The following is a 22151-nucleotide window of genomic DNA, read 5'->3' as shown; positions in this document are numbered from 1 at the left end:
ATGTAAACGGATCCGAAGGACGGTGCGATCTAATCAGATATTATCATTTACATACAAACACGTATCATTATGTATGATCATGAAAGACGACGTCGCGTCATTTTTTGGACATAATCACATCTAACGAATTACATGGATATAATCATATAGAAATATATATAATTATTGTTTCTAGGGATGAATTTCCTCAACCTCGATCTGGTGGTTGAATGAATTGTGGAGATGGTATCAACGAAATCGAAAACGGTTACTATATCCTGAGCACTGGTCACGTAGGAAATTTGTAAGCATCACAACTCTCGGTTTTCTTTGTCCTCCCGTCGAGATGGCGAAGGGGTTGCTATTCCATCGGAGAAATTCGATGGGACGAAAACACGCGGGATAAGCCAACGTCAGCAATTTTGCTCCGTCGGTTTATTCGAATGCTGGAAACAGCTTCGTAGCCACCTCTTTTGAGACCCTCGATCGACAAAGCACGGATAGAGACATTTTTTATTAAATCCCTAAGATTGTGGAGCCATAATCCGCAAACCACGATCGAGACGTACCAATAACAGAAGGAATAAATCAATACATGGAACATTTCCTCCAAGAAATTGACATTACATGTTATTTAAGAAAATATATAAAGAATTTACCTTAGAAAAAAACAAAAAAAAAACATAAATGCCATTGTATGATCGTTTAAACATAAGCTGGAAAAAAGTGAATTATTGGTGTATCTGGAAATGTTCAGAAGAATATTTATCCATCGACCCCACTATATTCGTTACGGAAAACTGTTTGCTAATTTTGTATTACCAAAAATATTATAGTACACAGCTACGAGATATTAAAAAAATTGAATATTGAAATTGTTTGAAAAAAACGAAAAAATTGAAATCTTTATTGTGCAATAATGTTGTCTATATGCAGAGGTGTGTTGTCTCGATAGGAGAAATCACAGTTCAGATTTACCGATGTTTAATAAAAAATTAATATGTGGGCCTCTCAACTGCGTCCTACTCGGACGTTTCGCGATGATATATGTGGTGGTATTGTATGGCATGTAGCGTTAGATGTCAGATCCACAAGGTCTAAGAGTAGGGAGATATATTTTAAGTGGAATTTTTTACTTTCAGTTAATAGATTAGAGATAATAGAAAATATTGAGGAGCATATGAAAGCATGAAAGATGTTATGCCTTTGGCATCTCTGATGGATATCCGGTTATTGAACCACGGATTATGACATAAGGGTTAAATAAGGTAACGTGTCATTCGTCTCTATGTGTCGTGTAAATAAATTAAGTGCGTTTTGAAGTCGCACTTTAATTGCCATTTCATTGAAGCCGTATTCGAATCACTTTGTAGCCAATTCGTTCAATTTTCAGAGTGTAGCTAATTTTCCCGGAGTATCGTTTGCCGTATCGTTTGCCGTATCGTTTGCCATATCGTTTCTAGGGTATTTGAAAGGTGTATTCCAGCCGTACTTCTTTTAGCGGGAACGGTGAACGGAGTCGACAAGGGTACGTCAATATTTCTCGCGGGAGTTACCGACTTCAAAGACAACCCGATTCCGTCCGCCCAGGGACGGCAGTACACCCCACCGTATTAAATGCGCATTCAATTTCTTGTGCGGCCATTCTGTGCCTCATGGACCCGAAGGGTGAGCCCTTTTCCAGTTGAGTCGAAATCAACTGATGTCACTCCTTGATAGGACGGATTACTCCGTATCATCCCATTACCCTAACCAATAATATTAACAATTATTTCTGACTAATGCGGAATTTAAAAAATTAATAATTATTTTGCCTTTTCTCGTATTATGGGTGTTGTATGTTACAAAACATCTAAAAGACGTCTGACGAAAAAATGACGAATTTTTCGAAAAGTCATTTTTTATTAATATATAGTCAACAAATAGGAGATGAAATGATCAAATAGAAATGTGCACGATTGGGCCTATATCAGCTTTGGCCTAAAATTCTACCAAGGATGTTACCGAAGTTGTACCATTTTCTATACCTATGCCAAAGCAGTCAATAAGTCTTGGCGGTATCTCGGCGTTTATTACTTGAAACTGTCCACCTGAATCGGCTAACATTATATCGCCCTATTTGCAGTCCTATTTCACGTGGATTTTTGGGAAAGTGGGTGCTCAAACGGTAAATGGGGAAATGATATACGGAGGGGTAACCAATAATTTAAAGTCAGAGTCACATTGCTGATAAGCCCGATTTCCCTCCACGTGACAGATGATTTATGTCGCGTTGGCTTTACGTCATTCGTCGTGCACAAATCGGCTGGAGAATCGGAACAGTATTCTGAAACCTTCCCCAAGACATCCGTCATCCACACTCGCCATCTTTCGTTGCCTCGCCACTGGATGGTGTCTGAAAGATGGATTTAGTAACGATGGGTGCACCAGGGGTAGGTTTTTCGGAACGTCCCCGCATTAGTTAGGTCTGTATACCCGGAGAAGTATTCGGGCATATTCCTACAGAAAAGCCAGTAGATCCCTTACAGTAGGATGTAGAGGGGTAGATTTCGCCCCGGCGATCTTCTTTTTTCCGATCCACCCTAGCTCTGTTTCTCGTGCGAATCCAAGGGTGGACCACGTGATATAGGGGGTTCCTAACGAAAAGAAAGAGGGATGTCGAAGACCCATGTTGAGAAAAATCCCTTATAATCATTATTAATTGTACATGAAGCAAGAAACTGGATCGATAAAAACAACTAACGGGAAATATTGAGCTGACCTATAAGAAATTTATGCGTGTTTTGAGAGTATTTGTACTGAAATATCCTGAGAACGTGCGCGCGATTACATCACGTATTGTATAATTGTTCGGTGTCTAAATTCAATGATATTACAACTCTTGTGATTATATAAACTAATTTGTCATTTATTAAGTACCTAATGTTGGCTACACTTAACAGAATGATGAAGTTCTAGTTATAACGGCACTAACTGTAACATTGTTATCAATTCTTAGTGGTGGTGAATGTCTGACGCTAGTTTCATCTCGGAAATCCTTCCTTCCAACCCTCGCTGGTCCATGTCCTTGTGAAAACCCCGAGGTAGGGTGAGAGATGGACAGGGATTGTCTGACAAAAAACTAAGAGCGAACTTGAAGAACCCGGGGAAGAACTTGCAAACGGCCGAACGTTGCAGCTCTCTTTTTAGTACTTGTTCCTGACATCAGGCGGAAGGGATCGTATATCGTAACGGCAACGTTGATTGCGCGAATAAGACTCGTATTCAGAAAAAAAGAGTTTAATTTAACTAGATTTTCCTCTTAGTGTAGGTATACTTATGTTTACATATTTACATATCTATTTGGCATCCCTCGTCATTAAGGTGAACTGAAACCCCCCAAATCAGTCGACTTGAATAAGACACTGGTTTTTTCAAGAGTATTGAACCGTACCCTTTGAAACTTTGACACATGACTCGTGAGCACTTAGGAATTACCCTGACACTTTCAAAATTTGAATTTTCGAAAAAAGATTTTTAACTTAGCCTAGGCCAGAACGAATGTGGCGTTGAGCTCTCATATTTCGATCGATATACAATTATTGAAGGCTCTGATATGAGAAACGAAAGTGTCAAGACAATTGTATGACAATTTGGAACACTGGTAATCGAAAAACTCGCATTTTCTAGAGAGGTTTCCAAAAAATCTAGCCAAATACTCAGTTAAAAAACTGATGGCAGAAAGGTACTAAGAGCCCGACTTAATTCATTAATAAAATTGCGGGAATGAATAAAGAGGGCGGTTTGTTTGCTGTGTGTAAACATCCAGCGTGCGAAATGAGATGCAAATTATTCCAGAATGTTTCTACCCTCTAAAAATTCCGGATGAGCCTCTAAAGAAATCACGGTATCCCTTCCGACCCTCGAGAAATCTCGTGCAAAGCATGATCCAGCAATTACTCGCATAAACGCGCCTAAGTACATGGCTAATAAGGAGAAATTCAACTCAGTTCGGCAAAGAGGATGAAGGATTTATAAGCGGTTTCTTTGCTTTAAGAACTTTATGCCCGTATGAAAAGTTCATCCGCAATAAGACGACAACGCTGCTGAACAAGAAAGATTTACGATCCTATCACCACGCCCGACAATAAAGTTCTCGTTCACTGTTGGCAAAAATTAGTTTGCGAGGTTTAATATTTACGGGCTAATAAATACCCAAGTAGTCATAGATCATCCATCATGTTCAAGGCTCAACTTCATAGTTCGTTTAATTTTGGTGGTATCTAGGCCTTGAGACTACTAATGGTTCTCATAAACTCTTCAAAGGAACAGTATGGATTAACTCATACAATATACACAGAATTTGGATCACTTGTTTATTTCACTGCGTGCAATCCATCTCTATCTTATGATTTTTTAAACGTATGAGCATGTAAGACACCAATTCGTGATAAAATATTTATCGTAAACTGGGACTATCTGGACCCCTGGAGGTAATTCGCTTACTCGTATAATTTTTCATTTATTTCGTTCTATTCTATTTTCCGACCAGTTTTTTAATATTTGCAAATTTGCCATTGTTATTTGAGGTAACCATTGAATTAAAATAGTACGACGTTATGGCGGGTCCAATTACCCTAAAGTACCTTATAGAATTCTGCTACTTTAATGGTAAAATCGGTCAAAAATGCATAATGAAATGAATAATCCAGCTATTCTTCTTCAATCTGATTGCGAGTAAAAATCCGACGTTATACTTTCGATTCAAAAAAACAGTAAAGAAAATACTTTGATCTACGGGGCGATTATTCTGCCTTTGACAAATTGAATTATCATTTCGCCGAGATATCCGGAAGCAGAAATTTGAATTTCCGGAGGATAAGAATTACTTTGCGGAATCTGCGCTTGGGTGCGATCCGGGTCTTAGGAAGACTTCCGAGTCTCGCTCGAGGATACGGATATCCTTTCTCGTCTCCATGGTGACCCTTACACCGTGGTTTCCGGTTGTTTGAAAACCATCTCGTGACAGATGCGACGTGGCTCACCTTCTAACGATTCCAATTCGGTTTCGCCGGTCCAACAAACGGATTCGGGATTTGCAAATTGAAAGGACCCTTCGTGACGCTCTCAGACTCTGCTTAATAAGGGATCAGGGGATAAATCCTTCGAGATCCATTCGTCTTTGCGCAAAGTTTACTCTTCGAGGGAGGAAAACTCGGAAATACAGGATTGCAAAAACTCGAATGTTTAGCATCTCACAGTATCTCAGTGAGATCAAAGATATGTCTTCCGGAGGGGAGGACTTTATTAAAAGTGAGATATTGATGCTGTTAATAAATCATCTGACTTCTTCGTTACCTTTTTGAACGATTGCAGAACGTCTCGATATGAAACTTCTTTCTTTAGGAATTTTTCTTTTTAAACATTGCCACGACGAAGCGAACATTTCTCAACGTGTTTCACTTCACCTTAATTGCTCACTCCGACGGAACCCTGACCATTGGTCGAATTCGCGTGGTCACGAGATTACACGTGGACAAAAATGCCGGTACTCAAATCCTATCAACATCGAATCCAGGGGGGCCCCAACTTGGGAGGCAGTGGTTGTAATTAACGGGTAGCCTTAATAGGAAGGATCTGCCGAGCCTTCTTTGAAGTCGAAGGCTAACGACTCTTCCCTCGACTCGTTTTCCGCCCTCGCGCGAAGGTGGTCCGGCAATCCCGCCTTCCCAGCATCCCTTTCACCCCATTTCGTCCCCTTTCACCCCGTTTCACCACCCGCCTCTTTCGCCGGAGCTTCTATACTTTTTTGTCAACGCGGGGCAATTACTCTCTCGCACCGGGAACGGCGTGCACCGTATGCACATCCCGCCGCGTATAGGTGTATCCGTACTTCAGCGTGCACTTCCGGTACGTGTGCACCTAATGGAAGAGGACCCGGTGGAGCACCAAAGAGGGACAAGGAGGGACCCGCGAGGAGGAAGCGCTGCCGCCTTTCCCACGCTTATTTGCACGGAGACAACTGTTTCGAAGGACCTCCTTCTGCAACCCCCGCGTTCGAACGTCGTCTCGCGAGGTACCCGCGAATACGGGGGAATATTACATGCGACGTACACAGCCGGCGTGCATGTATATGCCGTTTTATTCCCTCCTTCCTCCCGTTCCTGATTTAGCCATGGCTTTCGTTTCGTTTCGATAGCTCTGTCTCTCTTCACGGCGCTTCCGATAGATGAAGCCACTCTTCGAGTATCGGAACTCGTCGAACGCGCTTCTCGAATTCGTGCTCGGATTCGCTGAGCTGATTTTTTGCGGAACAATGGGCTGCTAAGTTACCTTGCTTCGAGGGTTTGGTAACGCGATGGAAGCTTAAGAGAAGGAGAATGTATTAGTCATAGCAAGTCTGTCGAGAGATGGAACTATTTACGCACTCTGTATTTCTTTGTTTCTGGCGAATTCAAATTTAATTGGCTGTTACGTTAGACGAGACTCAAAAAGTAGAGACACGGAGAACCTTTTTATGGAGATGTTTCTTCGGATTTGGACACAGGTCTCGTTTAAAAAAGGACCTGTAACTTTTTTGACGCTCAGAAAGTTGCGATACGAATTTTGTCCTCGTGGTGAGTACTCAAATCAGGGTCGCTCGTATAACATGCAGATTAAAGCGTAATTGGCGAGCGTATATGTAGGTGGTGCAGAAAATACGTGCAGCACAGTTGCTAATTCGGTGCCAGCGAGCGCATTAATTAGAAATCCATATAAGTGTAGTAGTAGTCGGCAAGCAGACGAGGTAGCCGGTACTGCCAGCGCAGCAGAATCCCTTTCACGATCCGAGGGGTCGGCAAAAAATTACCACCTGTTTACAACTTATCGAACAGACATAATAGACTCCTCTCTATATCCTATGAATTGCGATATCATCCGTTCCGGAAAGAGCCCTCGAGTTAGTCATTGGAACCACTATCAATTAAATTTCCCAGTTACTCCCCAGTCTTGTCAATTATTTACGAGTTCCTGATCGAACGTGTAGGTACAATTAAATACTAGGAAGAAACAATCCGTTCATTTTCCGTTAGCCCCTGGAAGTACTTACCAATAAGCCTAGGTACTCACCGTTGTGTACGCCTGGTTGCGTATTCTACGATTTGACGAGGATGCGGCGTTGTCTATTGGCGGTGTAATAATTATCCATCTATAATTACGCAACTACAGAAATTCGCAGCTACTTGAAGAATAGAATGTTTCTGAAGTGAGTTAACAAAAAAAAAATCAAAACCTGTGAGTTCATGAAATTTAATTTCCCATTCTCGGACATGTGAAACTGGAACGTCGCAAGCGAATTTTAGAGGTAATTTAATCAGTTTTTACCGTTTGAGTTGAGGTCGACTAACAAATTCGTGCTCTTTCTCACGTGTACCGAAGGGTTTGAGTAAATTACGATTCTGGGTAAGATTCACGCATTACATATTGGCTTCCAAGCAGAATATGTAATGTTTGAGGCGAAATAGTTCGAGTGTACGGGTTTTTTGAAAAAATGTCTTTGAATCATAAGTTGCATTGCATTAAATCTGACCGACAACATCCTTTGAATTTTATAAAATACATTTTGGGGTAAGTTCTCATCCGCCGATAATATTCACGGGAATTTAAATGGACCATCCTGTATATTGACATTTAATTATTGCTTCTCTCGATTAATGCCTTTGTTAACGTTAAGTTTCGAGAATAAGTCTCTAAGCACGTTGGAAAAAAAAAAGCTCTGGCAGCGGTGTTTTACGTATCTTTTTATCATCGCGACGATACTGGTTGTGAGCAGTAGATATCTTTAAATTCAAATAAAACAGGAGCAGAGGGCGAAGGCGGAAGAAGGCGACGGAACAGAAGAGGACGTACAAGAGAAAATAGACGACTATGGGTATTCCCCGGAATTGGAAGGCCGCCAAGCGCCCCGCGAGGATGGGATTTGGGAAAAAGCTACACAACGATTCCGTGGGTTCGCCTTGGAATGGTGTTTAAATGTATTGACTTCGCAAAATGTCACGGCTTCGACGTATTCCGGGGTATCCGTCAGTTCTGCAAAGATTCGTGCTATGTATCCATAGATAAACCCCCTTCTTGACGTTCCCGAGAAAAGCTATTTCCACCCAGAAGACCGAGCCCCGAATTTGACCGAAGTGCCAATAAGCCTTGAATATAATAGGTGTCACCCACAAAGGCCTTCTGATCCCGTGATCCTTCAGCTACCTTTCCTTTGAGCTTTGGCCCGTAAAATTAGCCCTAGTTGGGTAGGTTCGTCTCTCGCTTCTTGATATGTCAACCCTTAACGATTTCACGTGTACACAGTTTATCCAGCAGATTTGTTCCTGACTATGTCCATAAGACGCATAGATATCGGATAGTACCTAGTAGATAGTGTTTCCTCCGCTCATGACCAAACACCATAAATTAAAATTTAAAAGCTGATTGTTTCAAGAACCATTCACCATGAAAATTGTAGGTCAACTCTGATTTGAGCCTATAACTAAGATTGGCAGCTGAATTCAGGATTTCTTAGAACTCAGAATTCAGGGTCATTTAGTCTTGGTGGAACCTCAGTAATTATTGCGCGGAGTAGTATCGCATATTGTCGTGATATTCAATGTAACCTGATAGATTATAGGTTACGGATACAGGTACTCAATATAAATATCATAATCCCAAATATTAGATATGAATAAAAAACTATATCAAATGCGGATGAAACGCGTTTCATAGAATGTAAATATTTGCAACTGCTTCGTTTGCATGCATCTTGGCAGAGGACTCTTTAGATGCACCAGATTGTCACCTTGGGCAGCAGTAAATAGCAAATGCGGTGGTTTTGCTCAGTCACCAGAAAGGCATTTCCGAAGTCCCTTTATGCTCTACAATGGTCCCTCAGTGGTACGCCAAGTGCACCTCAGTACTTGAAAATGCGAGGACTTCCCGCAAACCAGCCGTTAAATTTATATTTTGAGTACTTCATTTCCAACTATTTGCATTATATTGTTTCGTGGTTTAGGTCATCAAAACGAGGATCTGTCAACTGACTGGTTACACGATTAACCTTCACTAACGCCGTAATATAATTTGTAATAAATTTAAGTGCAAGTAATTACCCTGGCTTCGGAACATTAAACGATGAGAGATTGTACAGAGTCTGTATGTAGACGGAAGGCATGTACACCCTGTAAACTCATGTTACTTTGTCCAAGTTTAGGTAACTTGAGCTCGAAAAGGGATCTCACTTGCGTTGCATGTTAATGCTAACACATTGCGTCTACTACATCTTCATATTGTAATGAAAACTCCGACGCGACATATTTTAACACTCATTTGCATATATGACTTTCCTGCTAGTTAAAGTAATAACAATTGTCATATTTTTAATATTATAGATTAAATAAACACCTACCGTTAATACTTATGGTATTTTGAAAACCGCTGACCCAAAACAAATATTAATTTGCAATTGCATCTGGTTTTATTACATATATTAGCGTTTATTTAACAACATTTCCATTTGATATTATTTCGAATTGGTCTCCTTCGTCCCATTCGAATTATTCTCTCGAATTCAGACTCACATTTCTTTTTGATATCACTTTATTGAACAAGGATTATACGTTAAACAATATAATGGTATTCACGGAACTAAATTTTTTGCAGAAAATAGACACCGATTCGGGCATGTTCCAGAATTACTGTGGATCTTCGATAGATCGACGGCGACGATTTGGGCATAGTCCGACGTCTTATGGACACCCTGAACCTACGGACCTGCTCCGGGCGCGTTACGGACCTTTATATTTCGGTTCGCGACATATTCTAGATCCCGATAAAAAATCAGGTCAGCAGAGTCGTGCATTTTAGATCTCGACACGACGCCTGACTCCCGAACGAAGGGACGCGAAGTGAAGAAAAGTGAATCGAACTTGGGAATGTAGAGTGTAGACTTCTCTTTCCCTGTCATTCGTCGAGACGCGTGAGTGCCGGCAGACACGGCCATTATCCACTCCAAACTTGAGTATCGAGTACCTGCCACTCTATATAGGAATTCAATTTTTATATTTTAGGTCAGCTCTAGTTAACTAGATTTTATTTGGAACATCTCGTAGACCAGGATGTCTACTGGAAATCTTGAAAGAAAATAACAATGGGACTAGCTCTATTTTTTTTTTCGAATTTAAGGCATCAGTAACGCTTCAACGTCCCGGATTTTAAGGGCGCTCACCACTGCAGCGATTTTGCAGAGCCTCACGGGGACAACGATTTTGAGCGTATTCTAAACCGATCGAACTTAACGAGTGCTCATATTAAACATAAAATGTTAACCTGTGTTTATATGTGAGCGACTTTGGATAAGTGGTCATTTTCATATAAAAAAGTGCTACGGCATAATTTCAATGCCCTTTTAACTAGAAAGGAGTTGCCTTATCGAAAATCGCTCCCATATGAACACACGTTAACGTTGTATCTTTTAAATCGTGAAAATAATTTGAAATTCTCCAAATAACTTCCTTTTCAAGGAAATATCGTGACACCATATACTATATGTTTTCTTTTTTTAGTTCGATTTCTTTCCATTTCTTCGTCGAAAAGAATTTTAAATAAATTAAGTTCTTCGTCGGAATTATCCAGTTTGTAATACGTCCGGATGCAAACAGGGTCAATTGACAACTGAAACGAAAATTGTATGTTTTAATGCGATGTGTTGCAGCCCGCCCCGGCTATAATGTGCGCGAGCCTTTACTAACAATAAGACATTTATGGATGATACTCGCATATTTCTGTCTGGATAGACCTCGAGTATAATTTTCAGTGAATTTCTGAAAGCAATACGATGTATGATGAAAGTTTCTCTGAATACACCCTCACTAGAGGCGCCACCACGGCTGTGCTCAAGGATTCAGGAACTTCGACAAATGTGCTGCCTTAACTTTATTGCGCACTTTTTATTGACTCTCAGCGACATCAAATGTCTGCTACCGATGGCCTTCGGAAAGATACAGCGAGAAATGTATATCCATCGATAGTAAATCTGAAGATGCAGAAGGTAATTTGAAAAATAAAAATGATATGGCATCACAGTTCGACAAGTTCTAAAATACAAGAATTGGTCAATTATAAGAGTGTACTTTTGTGCACTTCTAATAATGAAGGTATTACGAGGATAAGCATTTTCGAAAACTAACGCGCGAAAGTGCGCTTCTCGGAAATGTAAAAGAAAACATCAATGTTTTACTCTATGAAGATGTTTTTAACAATAGTTTCAGAGGAACAAGATTATTTATTTACAGCGTGTTCCCGAACTACCAATGCATGTCTGGAGGAAAAATGTTTCCGCGCAAAAAGAGAAGAAAAATGTAATTTTGTTCATACAAAATAATTATCAGCGTAATACACTAAAATGCAGCCCAGAAAATGCAATACAGCATTATTTCAACAAACGTTCAAAATGCCTGCCTTGTGACCTCCCACGAGTCTTCAAACGTTTTAAGATTTAACTTTGTACAGGAACATTTTCTCCACCCTATATCACATTTCTCAAAGTGCAATGACTAAAGGTATACAAAATTACAATTAAAATGATATTTTTCATGTTTCTCCATTTCGAAACAAGAATTGATCTTTTTTTTTCTTTTCATTTAAATCTGTCATTAAATATACCAATAAAGCAAATTCACGTCAATAAAAGTGAAACATTTCTGAAATAGAATTAACATAACAAATAATATATTTTGTTGTGCGTAGAGAAATTAATACAATGTTGTTAAGATGAATGATTACCTGTACAGCATCTTGCATCTGACCAGGAGCAGCGTTAGTCCAATGAATTGCTGATGCCCCGCACTAGTAAACTCATAAATGAAAATCAGAATAGAATTGGATCATTTATCGGCGGAGGGAGGGGGGGTAGACTCTTGGAGCGATAAATAAGCGGGATTTAAAAAGAGGGTGCGAGGTTTGGCTAAACGGGAACTTCTTTAGGACAGGGCATTAACAAGGGTAATCAAGATTCTTCATATGTACGAATCGCGGGGGGGAAGAACAAATTCTCGGCGAATCGAAAACCCAACGCGATCACGGCGAGCGCCGCTCGCAAACTGAGTATTAGAAGGAGAACCGACAGCAGTGAGGGGTTGTAGGGGTGAAAACGTTGCAGGTTTGTGGGGAAGTGCCCCACGGGGGCAAAAGTGGGTGGTGGCGCCATTACCACGCGCAGGAACCTAACCTCCCCAATTCTCTGTGCGATTGCTGGCCGATTAAATTATGAACAATTGACGCGGTAACTCTGTCTTGATTCATCGTCATTTAATTTTACAGATATAACAATAGACTAATCGATACCGTATCTGCTGCAATAACGACCGCTATGAGTACCTAGGCAATATTCGCCGAGATTCCGCAAAGACTTAAGCTATAGCACAAGTATGGGTCAATATTGCCTATCAATGTTGAACATACAATAATGGCACAACTTCGGTAATATCCTTCGTATAACCAGGGGCCAAGGTCGGCCCAATCATTGAAACCACCGATACAAGTTTCCACCAAAACGGTAAATGAATCGGTTTATTAAATTAATTGTTCCTCAGGAGGGATCACAAGGTCCCCTTACCGACCGCGGGCCCTGCTCCAGCCACTCGACGGAGCTCTGGCGCCAGGGTGGGACTCCCATCCGCCCTGGTCCCACAATGCCACCGGTGTTCCGGGTCTTCCTCTTCGCGTGCACGAGCTTTGACCATGTAGACGCGCCGCGGTCGGTCTGGTCCACTCCAATAAAAAGGGCCTCGAAAACAATAAAAAGGGCCGGAAGACCCAAGCGCCTGTAATATCTTAAAATAATAAAAAGGGCCGGAGGACCCAAAGTCTATCTGTCTAATCCACGTACAATGGTCATTGTATCGCTGAAAAATCGAAAATGCGAAAATGTGCAGAACACGATGTACACGTGGACAAGATAATCGGCCATACTTGATTGCAGGAATATTTAAAAATGAGCAAATGAATTGCTTCGGATTTATAACTCGAGGACATTATCCGAACAATGCGAGGTACTTTTAAATCTAAAAATGATATTGGAAACTGCAGGGTTACCATATGTGTTATTTAATTCCTTCCGTTGTATTATAACAGTTTCCACGAATAACCATAATATATTTTGTCACACAAAGAATGATATTTTCATAGGTTATTTTAACGCAACGTTTGCAGCGTATTCACTATATCTCCGTCGTGGACATTCTTGATGCAATCCTCGGTACATGGTCCGTCCGGATTTTATGTATGTACATGTAGAATCGTAAGCGGGACGACTTCCGTCCGATGCACGGTGCCGTGATGCAGTGGCTGCCACGATGCGAAGCCAAGTAAGAGATGCAAAGCAGTCGAAGACGCTTTCCGAGAGTCTTGACGTCGTTCCTTCGGCAGACCACGCTTAAGGTGATATGAAAGTGTGATATACACATGAAAAAAAGTCAAAATATTTATAAAATTTTTCTCCAAACTGGGTGCACGGAATTATCTGAACCTTTAACACGTGATTATGGAGACCCTAAGGAAAAACTCGCTGCTCGTGAAATTTCTTTTTTCGAAAAAAATGTTGTATTTATCTCGGACAAGAACTAAAAAATATACTTTTTTTTCGGCTAAAAAAGTAAATTCTTCGCGTTCTTCCTTAAAGCCCCCACAATAACGTGTTAAAATTTTAGATGATTTGGTGCACCCAGTTTGGAGAAAAGTTTTATAAATATTTGGACTTTTTGATATGTATATATATTGTATGTATCATTTGGTATGTATATAATTGTGACTTACGTATCACCTTAAGCTCTCTACGCCAATTCGCAAATCCGTCTGCGTCAAAGTATTTGCGTACTTGCGTGTGAGTGCATTTACTCGCGTGCGAGCTCAGGGGTATGCATATGGCTGCATACATATAGAGATGCGTAAACTTGCCACGCGTATGCGTGGGCGTGAAAGGGCTTCGAACCGCTGCGCTGGGCACACACCTATCCCAGAAAGCCCAGACAATATTGACTGCTTTCAGGTCCGGTAAGTATGCATGCTAGCTCCTCCGCTAGCCAAGCTCCTGGATAAATAGTGGTCCGGAGTCTCGGAACCTCTTGAAAGTGCCGAAGAAATTAGTGACTAGGTAAGGGAGATCGAGTACAATTTTTAGTAGCGAATAGTTTTTCGACATTTGCCCAAAAATATTTTAGCAAAAGGGATATCATGCTATAATTGTGACTTTGGCAATAAAATGTAGTCACTTAACTGCAGTGACCTTCACGAAGGTATGAGCGATCGGAGTCGGGTAAATATTTAAAAATTCCTGAATTTTTGCTTGTTCATTTTTATTTTGTTAGTTGGTCAAACGTTCATATCTTTTTCTATAGAAATGATGAAATTATGTTTCTATTTCCTCCACTCCTAAAATATCAATCCTTCCTGTATATAACTCTGAAGCGTCTCGCCCGAACTCAACGTATATGGCGCACTTTTCGCATTATCAACGCTACGAGTTTCTTGCTCAAAAATGTATTTGGCTCAACACTGTACCGAGTTTCTTGATCTGCTGAATTCTACGGATGAGTTTTTTTTTGCAATAAAATCTGATTTATGTAATCAATTTTCTTTCTCGGATATTGCTGATACATTCAATGTTTTGCTTTGATTCCGTTTCTCATTAGTGGTATAAACTAACCGACCATATTATAATAGAGAGGTACGATTTACCCCCCTGATGGTATATTTACATACTTTTTACATGCTACAGTATTTAAATCGTACCGTTGTAAGAAATATTTTATTTGAATATCTACTGTGTTAAATAGTATTTATTTACTTTTGTATGTATACTTTGCATGCAGATTTCACAGATAAATGAACTATGAATTTGTTTATTAAAATGCTTTGCCAAAAACATTACTGTATTGACATTGCTGTAAACCCGGGACAATTTACCCGACTGTACCCTAATCATACAAACTGCTTATGGTTATTCCGTTCAAACTAATTATGCCTTTATTTTTACCTTAAACTATTAACATGTTATATAATACTTTTCTCTTCTATTCGCTATAATTAGAATAATACCCTTGGTACTCGCAAAATTATATTTTTACTAAATTCGTGAATTAGTAATGCTGCCTAATGGTCCTTTTTAAAGTCTTTATTCATTTTTGCATGTTATAGATTCAATTTTACTTTTTTCAACGGGCACTCAATCGGTAAAAAGAAATTTCACGCATCATCGACATGGAATTCTCTCATAATTCAAACAACTTTCCGGAATTAGTTTCAAGAATGTGGTGCTATGAAATAATACGTCCATGCCGGGATTTGCCTGCATAATTCAAAATATCGTGAAGGTAAATCTTCTCAAAATTCAAAGCAACTAATACTCGAACACGGAAGATCAATATTGGGAAAAGGTGACTGGGCGAACAGCTATGCGCTATCAGGAAATATTTCATAAGACGACGCGTACCAGGAATTATTCAATATCCGTGGAATCCTTTGAAACTCGAACGGTTCGTTGCTTATGCGGTTAAGCGAACGCTTCCTCTTTTATTCTTCTTCCACCATCTCTGCTCTTCGTGATTATATCCTTTGAATTTCCGCCTTCAAGCGACCCCGATGATTCTAGTATTGGAAATTTATTCTCATTTCCCAATGGAGATAGTTGAGTGAGCACCTAAATTCGTTGTTCGATTGTTTAATAAATAATGGTAAACTTTATTAATAATGATCAACGAAGATGTGATACTCTTCTTCGTGATTATATCCTTTGAATTTCCTCCTTCAAGCGACCCCGATGATTCTAGTATTGGAAATTTATTCTCATTTCCCAATGGAGGAAGTTGTCTGAGCACTTAAGTTCGGTGTTCGGTTGTTTAATAAATAAAGGAAAACTTTATTAATAATGATTAACGAAGATATACATAAATTTCTAGTTACAATTTTAGACCTTTACAAGGCTCGTAAGTGAACATACAAACATGATCCACGTGTTATGAGCACATTGCAAATCTGTTACGAGTCTGTTACGAGCACGTTATTCAACAACTTCTTGTAATAATTTATGATTCATAAATGCGTAGAGTGAAACGGAGCCGCGCCATAAATGCGAAGAAACAAATACGAAGTGTCGTAATCGCGCATCTCTTTTTTGCGCGAAGAGCAATTATAACATTCTTCGGGATATCTTCAGACATTCCCAATGATAACCAACCCCAATGATGGCGCAACGACTTCAGGAGCTGACCCGGAAGAAGTTCATAATCCTTCCATCCTATCTGAAAAGTACTACTTTTAGCGATATCAATGATTATACATTTATATAGTTTTACTAAGTTCTAATACTGGCTCAATGTCTTAACATCTTCCTAACCTTTCCCTGTTTGTGACAATTTGACAACCAATGACAGTACACAATTAATCTAACAATTTAATAATTAAAACTATTTCCTTTATCAACATAATGATAGAATATGAACTAAACGATACCAATGAATCTATTAATGTAATATAAATTAACCGCAGGTTGGAAGAGGACGAAGATGATACCTGCTGTCGTAAAGTATCATGCTGCGTACCGATTCTTCGTGAACTGATAGTAACCCAGCCCGTTTTCCCATGTTGTCATCTCGTCACATGGTCCACCGTGTTCTGGTTGACGACGAGCACGATCCTAATCTTCATGTCTTGGGCTACGCTGTACTTTATCATCGGGGAATCCATGTTTCCGGGAGGTTCCGTTTTCGGACTTTTCGCGCTGTTCATCTTCGGCTACGTCCTCGGTTGGTCACTCAGTTACATCCCGTTTTTAAATGTACCCCCTGTATTCGGAATGCTGGTGGCCGGTATTATTGTACGTAACACCATTTGGCGCAATTTTAACGAAGACGTCAGTTTCCGTCTTACCGGCAAGATACGTACGTTCTGCATTACTTTTATCATGATGCGAGCCGGGCTTCAAATTACAACTTCGACCATCCGAGACCATTCTTTTTCCATCTTGACCCTGGCTCTGATTCCATGCACGATCGAATTGATCCTCACCAGTATCCTCAGCAAGCTTATACTTTCATTTCCATGGAACTGGGCTTTTCTATCCGGGTTAGTAGCCAAAAATGATCACGTTTTTAACATTTAGTAATGAATCTGATCTAAAAATAATTTTCATTCCCCGATTTCCTTGGATCATGTAATCAACTTATTGTTTATTCGTCCTTATTATTAGGACGATCTTGGCTTGCATGTCTCCAGTGCTAACGGTGAACACTGTGCTTGGACTCGCTGAAGTAGGATATGGAGAGGATAAGGATATGGCCACATTTCTTTGCACGGCCTCTACCATTGATAACGTCCATATTACCTCCCTGTTCCCGATTTTCTTCTCATTTGTCATGAACGGAGGTACGCCACAATTTCGTTTGTAGATACCACATTAAATTAATTTTACCATTCAATGTCCCGAAAATGTTTAAAGTTAAAGTGAAATAAGCTGGCAAAAGATATTAATTTTATTCGGGTATAATGATTCCTAGTTGTTAAATAAATTTTGATTTTTATGAGAATTTGGAAATACTCAAATATACCTACATAAATGTAGGGTTTTATTTCAGAAGGTTCATCAAAGATACATTAATTAATAATTTTAGTAGTCTAGCACTCGAATAAAATTTAAATCATTGTTGAATTATATTTATTGTGTACCTGAAGTAGATATTTATAAATTTGAATAAGCTGCTTGACACGTTCACGTGCAAGGAAGAACAGATCGATAATGAACATCCAAGACTATGTGTCGCAAAGGTTAAATAAGTCTCCCGAGTACGTTTCTATATGATTCAGTTAATTCTTAGAACTTATTATTAACCTACTAAAAGTAATAATCCGATTCCATGAAGTATTACCTCGGCTTCCAATTGCTCTAAAATTCCATTTTTCTTCATTTGTTTGTGAGCTTCTGTGCCGAGTAATGCTTGTGTCAACCAATTCAAGCAGTTGATCTTGTGCCTACGGATAGTATAAAAATCAAAGAGTAACAAGGATACGAACTTTGAGATGAGGTGTGGCCCGATCGAACCACGGAAGGAACCAAACTCCAGAACGTCAGATTCGAGAAATTCCACCCGTTAAAATTGATTTCCCCCCGACATGGTTAAGTTAAGCTTTGAAAGACACAGAAATGATCCAAGCATGTAGCCAGCAAATTTAAACTTTTCAGATAAACGTAGAACGGAATGGTGGTCGTACATTCCCGGAGGACTTCGGGACCTTCTCCTCAGCATCATCGTGGGGACCCTCTTGGGTACTTTGTTCGTATTCTTTCCCCACCGCAAAAGTGTACGTATTCTGCATTTTCTTGCTCCTCCGGTGTAAGTATTTGGGTCACGAGGAAAAGAACGCATCGGAAAAAGTTTACTTAGTCACAATTTTACTTAAATTACGTACGATACAGGTGGCAAGCTGCTATTTATTAAATTACAACGAAAAGTTCTCTCTTGACTACATTTCTGCAGCACTAAATATTTGTCTGCAAATCATCCCATTGTGCACAACACGGTTTCAAATTTTATTATTAACAGATATTTATAACAATACGACCTATCTCCAGGATTGTACATCAGAAAAGTTTGGCGAGGAGTAGCCGATCCAAGCATAGAGTCGAGACGTTCACCCATGTTCTCGTGGGTTCCAGAAACACTCGATGCTATACCGTATCTTCTGTCTGGTGGCAGCTTCTCTGATGTGCACGAGCGCGGCTTCGAAGATGGGGATGACCGGGGCCGGGTTTCTCACGACGGTGATTCTTTCGTTCATCGCGACGACCGGCTGGCGCTACCTGACGGTCCCGTTCGATGTGAGCACCCAATTAATTCCCGCTTCCGATTCCCAAGACTGGAGAGCTCTCCTGTCTCCGAAGCAGCGGGCCGCCGCTAGACGGGGGATCGACAAAAGAATTTTCATTGGTCGCGCTCCGGCCGTCGAGCGGGCAGACATCGCTATCGGATCTATCGATCGGTCCGTTATCGGGGTGCCCGCGAACGACTAGGTGAAGCGGACTGGCCGATAAGAGGAAAAATTCACCGGCGCACTTGACTGGCAATCAGCCGACTGCCTAATTACCCTTTGCGCGAAATCCGCGCGGATCTCGTCGAGCTCCCGCTTTATTTCCACTTTCTCAGGATTTGCGCCGGATCTCGGGCCGGAAGTGCGTCGCCGGTGAACGATGTCGCAACCCTCTGCGTGCCCGCCGAGGAGGGAGCCTCAATTTCGCCCAATTAACCCTTAACGGTCGTAGGTCACCTCTCACGTGACAACAGTACTTTGTCGCTGCGATTGTATGGCACGTGTGAGGTGACAAGACGGACTACAACCTTGCAACGACAACCTAGGGAGAATCATGTATAAAAATCTAGATAAGGGTTAATTGGATTAATCTCCGAAAAGGACCCATTTCTCTGGACCGTGAACCACGTCGCCCGTTTGCACCTCGTATTTCCTCCTCGTGGCTACCTAAGGTTCTCGCGAGGCGGTCGCCGTCCCGGAACTTCCGCTGGCTAACTTTTTTAATCGCCTGCGAGTTATGCGCCGCCCCATAAAGACGCGGTTTCTGAAGCTCCGCTCATTATTGGCCGGCGCAAATGGAGACTTTCCGTCTTCTCCGACGCCATATTGTTGATCCAAAGTATGGATGTCGGTCGGGGGTACTTCTTTTCTTCCCGCCGTTATGAACGGTACCTGTTTGCTTGGTTACCTGTTTCTTTTTCATTTCTGTCACTAATTCCATAATGCATTTGAAGTTTGTCTAATGCTTCTCTTCCTCCTATTGTGTTTAGCAATGAAGGCAGGGTGAGGGAACTCCTGCATATTGATTATTTCTAGATTTTGACCACCTTGGGTTTCGCCTCCTGTCATACCCTGTTAACAATATTCTTAACTGATGTAAAGCGGTCATGTTCAGACCGGTTGAGCAAACGGGCGAATAAAAATGTTACGCCCGCTTCATCGGGGGTGAAGTACGCTGTGAAGTTGTTTTCAAAGTTAGATGGACAAAAAGTATTGTGTGTATCACAGATGACAGATCATTTTGATCCTCTTTACGTCTTTGACACACAATATACTATTTGAATTGCTTAACATTACTGCTAGTGTTACCGAAAAAAGTATCTCTAACAATATTACGTAGAAAACATATTATAGTACATTACGTAACGAGGGAGGAAAGAAGGCATTTACGCACGAGGGTGAGTTTGCCGTACAAGCAAAACGAGGGCAACACGCGAGTCGTGATCGCCTACTGAACTCCCGAGATACATAAAGTATTTTTTATCCTCCCTTCACCAAAAGTCCGACTTGAACTGCCTATCGAACGTGGCGAAAGTTCGCTATTATATGCTCTGTCACATTTTATCTCCTGAAACTGGCTAAATAATTTAATGGCTGCTTCTGGTTACTGCATTAATTATTTAAATATGTTTACTAGGCGTGATTAATTAGCACAGATTAGATATTGGAATAATCAGTTGAGATGTGTAATCCTAATAGCCCCCTAATATAGATTGATTTATGCGCAGGCCTTGCCAGTACGTAAAGTTGGATACTTTCTTTGGCACTTCCTACATCCAGTCCTTGTTTCACTGGTTGGAGCCGAAATAGATCTACATAATTGGCATCTGAAAAGATTTGGCCTCTATACTTTAATCGTATTCGTTGGAGCAATAGTGAGTTTTATTATCATAAAGATATACAATCATATTGTATAACATTCAATATAAAGGTTTTCTGCGTTACACGGAATTGGAAGTACTGTAATTTTACAAATTTAAAAGATAAATGCACTATCTCTTGAAAGTTAACACCGGATAGTTATTATTAGCTTCAGAACTTATAAGTTGATACATAAGAAACTTATGTTTTACAAAAGAATTTATTACAGTAGATCCTATTGTAATGATTAAATAATCTCTATTTATAAAGATTTCTGTCGTCCCAATTTATAGACTCGGAGTATTCTTGCTGCACTGTCCGCGTTTAAAACCCCTCAACGAGCTTTTACGCTAAAAGAACGCCTGTTCATTGCTCTGGCCTGGTTGCCAAAGGGGTCTCTGCAGGTACTTTCATTTTCGTCTTTCTGTTCGTATTATCTCAAATAGACAAGTGATATTTTTTGACAAAACACATCTAACATTATTACCTTAAAATCCGGCTGGATTTTCATTATGTTTTACTTTTATTCGTTGTTGGTAAGCGCATAATGTATATGCTCTTCAAGTCTGAGTCAATGGAACTTTGTCCGATTAAATGAGTGATTTGTCAATGCACTCTAGAGACGTTCATATTGAGTTGTATATTTTATTAAATTGTTGATTGTTTTTTAACGTGATATTAATGTTGAACAATCAGTATTCTAACTAATTCCTTGCCCTGGGATTTTTCTCTCAGTGGAATTATTTAGTGAAATATTTTTAAATAATTTCTTTAATTTAACTTCACCAAGACCGAGAGAATTTAACTTCACTATTCCTGGTTAAAGAAATAAACGAGTAAATGTTTAGGCAGCTCTTGCTCCAATGGCATACGAGATTGAGCAAGAGGACGCTGATGAGAACCTAAAGGAACTAGTGACCGATTTGGTGCGATTGTCGACAACCTCAATAATATTTCTTGCTCCACTGGGAGCATTTTTGATGCCGAATTTTGGACCATTACTGTTAAACAAAGCCAGTGAAGAAGAAGTCTTGAGACGTCGCAAGTTGAGTTACCTTCGTCTTCTGAGTCTTCAACCAGTCACAAAGTTCAGGCGTAAAAGTACTCGTCAGTCCCAGGATCAACATACCGAATCACGAGAAGAGATCTGAAAGGTTATTGGTACTATAAAATCTATAACTATAATCAAAATACGACTTAAGTGCAAACAGACTACCACGGATGAAATTCATTTATTTCTAAGCGTATTTTATTTCACAATGGTACTTTCAGAGTCTTTGGAGCTTCCTAAGTCGAGTTCTTTGAAATCTTCACTAAAGCCCTATCGTTCCACAAACTCAGCCAATTGAGAGCCACTCGGCCTAGGAGAATGCTCATGAATTGCGCGGTTTCTTCGGTATTCCAGGCTTTCTCCTCGAAGTAGACGATTCATTTGATGTAATCGATTTCTC

At 40.2% G+C, this 22151-nt stretch overlaps 2 protein-coding genes across 2 annotated transcripts in view; both read left to right on the top strand.

Annotated features, from left to right (window-relative positions):
* LOC105699895 overlaps positions 1 to 22151 on the top strand; it is a 103030-nt gene that overhangs the window by 58071 nt on the left and 22808 nt on the right. The gene's annotated exons all lie outside the window — the stretch shown is intronic.
* LOC105699025 (sodium/hydrogen exchanger 9B1) lies at positions 16202 to 21851 on the top strand. The gene is made up of 8 exons (XM_012423726.1): positions 16202 to 16284; positions 16525 to 17100; positions 17225 to 17400; positions 18215 to 18333; positions 18689 to 18850; positions 20568 to 20714; positions 20994 to 21104; positions 21549 to 21851. Exons 1-8 carry the CDS (start codon positions 16202 to 16204, stop codon positions 21849 to 21851), a joined length of 1677 nt encoding a protein of 558 aa, XP_012279149.1.

This window comes from Orussus abietinus, unplaced genomic scaffold (assembly GCF_000612105.2).
Source record: "Orussus abietinus isolate OABI.00-Male unplaced genomic scaffold, Oabi_2.0 scaffold71, whole genome shotgun sequence".
NCBI classification, from domain to species: domain Eukaryota; kingdom Metazoa; phylum Arthropoda; class Insecta; order Hymenoptera; family Orussidae; genus Orussus; species Orussus abietinus.
The sequence above is the reverse complement of the archived record's forward strand: the minus strand, read 5'-3'. Positions and strand labels throughout refer to the sequence as shown.